General features: G+C 39.7%; 1 protein-coding gene across 2 annotated transcripts in view; it reads right to left on the minus strand.

Moving 5' to 3' along the window:
* Positions 1 to 6,000, minus strand: part of diaph1 (diaphanous related formin 1) — a 132,959-nt gene that overhangs the window by 19,324 nt on the left and 107,635 nt on the right. For both annotated transcript variants that reach the window (XM_015394854.1, XM_015394853.1), the window contains 4 exons: positions 4,506 to 4,635; positions 4,039 to 4,163; positions 3,757 to 3,921; positions 3,295 to 3,427 (listed from right to left, as the gene is read on the minus strand). In XM_015394854.1, coding sequence (XP_015250340.1) covers positions 3,295 to 3,427; positions 3,757 to 3,921; positions 4,039 to 4,163; positions 4,506 to 4,635 — 553 coding nt within the window. The remainder of the gene's footprint in view (positions 1 to 3,294; positions 3,428 to 3,756; positions 3,922 to 4,038; positions 4,164 to 4,505; positions 4,636 to 6,000) is intronic.

Here is a 6,000-nt window from a genome sequence, read left to right on the forward strand (position 1 = left end):
TTTTATTAAAGCAATCTGCTAAAAACTACATGGTGAACTTTCAGACAATATATAGTAATCATGGTCTAAATTACAAATGTGTACTGCCCCTCTGTGGTTGTGGGCTCTGTGTGTTTACATCAGATCTGTGGCTCAGCCTCAGTGTGTGTGGGGGACATTAGCAGACAGAGATGTTCTTTAAAAGTGGGAGGTTCACTCTGTGTAGGCAGCAATCAGGGCACAGCGACACACACAGGCAGATGCTTCAGTTATGTCTAAATCTGAATAGGGACAGAGTGATCTGGAAAAAAAGGGGGCAGTAGGGCTGAGGGTTAAAGGTTTACGCCATCACCTTCCCAACCCCCAAACATGGAGCACACGCCAAGCTCGCACAAACACACAGCGTTTAATCCTGCAGTAAGCCATGCAGCAGATGGTCCTGGTCACGCCCGTCATGTCTGAGTCTCTCTCACACAAGCATTCCCACTCTGAGCCTTACGTGGCTCACATATGCCACTCAATGTCCAAAAGCTGGAACTGCAGCAACAGACCTAAAAGAAAAAAGTAAAACTGCACTTTTCTTCTTCAGGGTAAACACATCTGGCATATTTCTCCTTCCACTAATCACATGGTTGGCTTAATGCAGAGGTGGAGACGCAGAGACCTACTAGTGAGAACCAAACAGTGAACCAGCTGTTTACTAGAAATGTTTTTTTTTTTTGTTTCAGGGAACACCCAGCTAAAAGAGACGTAAAGAGCTCATGTTCTCCTAAAATTATACAGGAAACAGTGCTTTAGCAGTTTTAGCTGCCTACAGTTCTGTTAAATGCAGCCACATGCAGCACTGCAGTCATGTAAACCAAAGAAAAACTCATACAAAGTTTAACTGCCTGGAAATAAAAAAGGAGAAAGGTTTAAAAAAGGTCCAGGATTAAGACACATTAGTAAAAATGTCTTAACAGTTACTTTTCAGGATTATGTGGAAATGCATAAATGTTTAAAACCTTTTTTTTTTTTTTTACTGGGTGTCTGAAATCAAAGTGGTCAAATGAAATCATGTTAAATCCTCTATTTTAATGTGTTAGAAACAAGCTGGCTCCTCATACATTAACAACCCACAGCCTGAAACAAACAGAAAATACAGTAAGAAGGATTAATTAGAGCAATAGCATTAGAGGATGAGCTTCCAAAGCTGTCTATCTGGATCTAAACTGCTAAAGCACACACACACACACACACACACCCACAGAGGCGTGTCTGTGAACAGCATATACACCCCCATTCCCCTCCCACACACAGACAGACTGCACGGTATCTTCTTTGGAGCAACAGCACCTCTAGCGGATGTTCACACGGTCGATGCTGAGAGCATTTAATGAGAAGCAGGAAAGAGCGAGAGATGGAGACAGGATCTTTCTTTTTTTAATGTGCTAAAAGAGAACCCCTTTTTCACAGTACCCCAGTGAGAATCCAGGCTTATCCCATGCTTTGCTTTTCTCCTCTCCTCATCTTACCCTCCTTTCTAAGAGACGACACACAGCCTAATCCGCAGTGAAGCATCTGCTGCTCTCCTCTGCTCCATCCCCTCCCCTACACACTTACAAGCCGCTTTGCCTTCTCTTTGTGTGGAGTAAGAGCACTACTAGCGGCGGTTCCCACACCAGCAATCTGTTCAAAGCACACACCCTTTATGAGAACATGCCTTCTGCAGGCACTGCCGACATCTAGCTGGAAAAAGAAGGTACAGCAGCTGTCAGATTTAATCAGAGCAAATATCAGATTTGAGGCAGCGATGGTGAAAGTGATCCTCTGGGTGTGGCATCAAACTCCTCAGCCTGTTCATTATTCAGAACCCTCAGATTTCATGGACAGCAAGTCCAAGCACATGATCAGATCATTCTTATATGGGGAGTTATATCCCTCACAGAAACCCTGAAAAATGAGCTATTCACAGCAATCTATAGTAACCATAATTATGTGGTTAAACATGTGCATACTGACTGACACACACAGGAATGAAACCACAAACAGCAAACACACACTGACATTTCCAGGGTTTAACAGGCAACTGGGACTTGGCATTTACACAGACCTTTAAAAAGAAAAAAATGACAGAAGCTTTAAGAGACTGAATATGAGAGGAGACTGAGTGGCAGAGAGGAAACTTTGTCCACCAATTTCCTTATGAGGGCAATAAATGCAAAACAAGAGCAGGTGTGTGAACATCAGTTTGATTTGTGTATAGTTCAATGTAAATATGGGGGTTGTTCAACGACTCCAGTCTGCAGGGGCAGTCAAATGTGCCACCTGTATGCAAATGATCCCTCACTCTCAAACACACACTCATGCTCATCTTTGAGGTTCGATTATGTTACTATTGTCCAGAGGTTAAACATGAAATTAAATCCCCCTTACAGATGCTTCAAACTTTTCAACACTGTTACAAAATACCCCAAGAGGAGCCAGCTGGGTTTCTTTTCTTTTAAAGTGCCCTTTGCATAAATGATAGATAAGTGGGAGGAAGAAAAAAAAGAAGAGGAGATGCCAGCTGGGACATGGGTGAGTAGGACAAAGGCCAGGAACTTTGCTGGAGCAATGAATACTAAAGAAAGCCACAGATTTTAACCAGCAGTGTTTTGTTTTTTTAAAGCACAGAGGCAAAAATAAACAGACTCAATCACTAGTAGAAACCCAGTGAGGCTGTAGAAAAGTTTGACCCTAGAGCAGCAGAGTCTCTGGAGAACCCAGATGGAGGAACAGAGAGGAGGAATGCACTAAAAGTAGGTCAGAGTCTGACAGAGGGAGAAAAACTCTGCATGTCTGTGTGTCTGCAAGGCAGGATTTGAGCTCTAACTCTGTGCATACAGGGATGAGAGAGCGCTGGTTTGTATTACAATCCGCTCAGAGCGTTTTTAGCTTCAAATAGAAGACTGGAAATATGGATTTGCTGATAAAGAGATTAAAGTTTAGTTTTTTATCCATTCTTCTTTTATGAAAGAAAAAAAAAAAAAAAACTTCAGAGGCGTAAAATGGGGTCAAGCTTTTACTTCCATGCACCTCTGTGTCCTCACTTTATCTGAAGCTTCATTGTTAGTCGCTTCCAAACAAGTCATCAACAGTAGATTAAGTCTGGTCTATAAATACTGCAGGCCTTATGCATCAACACTCACACACAGACACACAAACATTTTCCACAGAAGTGTGGACTCTGACTGCCCCCAACTGGAATGTGAGAGAAGTGATAGATGTGGATTTGGTGCCTTCTCAGTCACACACAGATAAAGAAAATAAAAAAAAGGACCATGCAATTATGACCTGTGTTCATATCCAGAACTTTGCTTCTTTTCAGCTTCTCCTCTTTCTCCTTCTCTGCTTTTTCTCTAGCCAGCTTGGCCCTCTTGATCTTCTCCTCAGCTTCCTTCCTCTTCTGGTTTTCTTTCACCGCTTGCTGCAGGAGGAAGAAAGACAAAGGATGGCAAAACTACATAAGGCAGAGCAAGTCTTAAAAAAGACGGAAATGAGTGTGAGGGAAGAACAAAAGTTTCAAAGCAGAGACTGCTGTTTTATCCTGTAAGATGTAAAAAAAAAGTTAACCATCCCAGTGGCTAATTTCCTATCAAACACAGTATAAACAGCAATGGTTTAATTTTGCTTCTTTAAAGAAATGCAACTTTTTTCTTGATTCTACTAAACATTTCACCAAACTTTATTTTGCAATATTTTACACTAAATCTTTCTTTAAACTACAATAATCAGTTTTCTTTAACAAGCACACACCTGGAACATGTTTTTGAAGTTGCTGAGGTCTCCAAAGAATTCCTCCACTGAGATTTTCCTCGGGTCAAAGACAAAGAATTCTCCCAGATCTGCGTATTCTTTCTCCATGTTTTTATGCAGCATATCCAGCTTCTCATACTGTTCTTGAGCATGGCTAACAAAACTGTGAAAACGTGTCGTTAAGGCAAATAAAACCTACGAAGCTGAGAGTTTAAAAAAAAATATATATATAGAAAATAAAAAAAGAAAACAGGTTTTATATTAGACAGACTTAAAGGATATAGTCATCTTTTCCACAAACTGGTCATTTTCATTTTGTGCAGGAGGAAAAGTTTGCAGATCTTTCTCCAAGGTTTTGATCTGTCGCCCCATCTGATCCAAATTCTTCTGAATTGTCTCTGCAGAAACTGCAGGAAAGACAAAATTGTTAAGTGTGTAATATAACCACATGTCAGATGCCATTAGAAATAATGACATACAGCAAACAAACACAAATACATAAGAACTTTGTATGTACAAAATACATTTAGGACTGGGGTTTACAGCAACTCAGTCAGGGAACCCATTTAATGGCATTTTTAAATGTCAAGATATTATTTAATTTAATAAATGCAGGCTAAAATAATATAATAATTTACAGATCCTGTAAGCATATAAATAATTGTACAGTTAAAAATAGTAAAAACCAGGAGAAATGGATAGACAGGTGTTTGAGCTGGACTAGAATGAAGGCTAAATGTCTGACATACCTCTGCTGGCCTTTTCCACATGGATGAGCTCGTCAGTAAATTTCATGACATCAGGATATTGCTCCTGGCACACATCAGCGAGGAAATGGAGCAATGTCTGCTTCAGATCAGCTGACTTGGTATCACGCAGCTAATGGGGGAAAAAAATTGATTATTAAAGGGGCTGCATGGAAAAATCAAACATCTAATGTCTGCATGTTTTCCGTTTCCCCAAGTTGACCAACAGTGCTGAAGTTGACAGGAGGCAGATTTCCAGACAGATGATTGCTTTCTATAGAAACCGTCATTAAAATAAGAGTAAATATTAAACATTTACTACATACACTATTAAATTAGTTCTGTTGGCATCATTTGGATCATCAAAGTACCAATAGCTGCGTAATTATTTCAGAGACCTTTAGGAAAACAATTGTCCGACTCTCAGCGTGTGTTTTATGCATTCATACCCCAAAAACTTGCACTAAATTATGTCCCATTAGTAAAGATTTGAGGATATTGTGTTCCTTTTGTAAGTGATAGTCCAAAAACAGGAAGTGAACAACTGTGAAAGGAAATGCTTCAAGCTTAAGATTTCTTATAGAAAGTGTGGTATGTATTTGTATTCCCCTAAACTGACAAATCCAGGGCCTACAACAGCTTTCTGGATCTCTGGTCATAAAACAAAACCCCAAACGCATGTAGGCCATCTAATCCTTAATCTGAAAAATACTGATAGGCTGAACAAGGAGAGCGCTGACGAAAGAAGCAGCCATGAAGGCTACAGTGACTCCGGAGGAGCAGCAGAGATCCACGGCTCAGGTGGGAATAACTTCACAGATACACTGGAAGTTGTAAGACATCAGGTTTAATGTTTACTGCACCATGAGGGGGGGCAACAACACGTGGAAGGCATCTGGTCAGGTGAGATGATAAATGAACTTTGACCTACATGTAAAATGGTATTAATAATGAAAAAACAACACTGCACATAACTCTGAGTACACCGGTAATACTGTGGAATATGGGAGTGGCAGCATTATGCTGTGGGCAACATCTATCTAAATGTACAGTCAGCGCTATGATGCAATTGTTTTCCAATTTGTCATTTCATATCATGTGTCTTAAAGAGTAAAATTGTTTAGAAAAGAAAAGTATTTAAATAAGTGTTCACTTCTTTGCTATGAAGTCCCCAGAAAGTGTGATACAACTAAGCTGTGGTACCTTCAAATGAGCTGACAGTATAGATGAGGGTTGTCAAAAGTATCAATACTCAAAAAATGTATCTGGATACAATACTAATTTAGAATAGTGTCAATACTAAATGCAGGTGTTTTTAGCCAGCGTTCATACAGCATAAGGCAATTTAAATTCAAGACTTTTTAATGCCACTTGAAATAAAAATTTAAGACCAAATTCACAAGAAACACAAGTAAAACCTGCTTGCGACAACTTAACCTAAAGGTTTATTATAACATAAACCACTAATGTTTCAAATTTTGTAAAGCTTCCCATACAG

Source organism: Cyprinodon variegatus, unplaced genomic scaffold (genome assembly GCF_000732505.1).
Source record: "Cyprinodon variegatus isolate N-32 unplaced genomic scaffold, C_variegatus-1.0 Scaffold711, whole genome shotgun sequence".
NCBI lineage: Eukaryota > Metazoa > Chordata > Actinopteri > Cyprinodontiformes > Cyprinodontidae > Cyprinodon > Cyprinodon variegatus.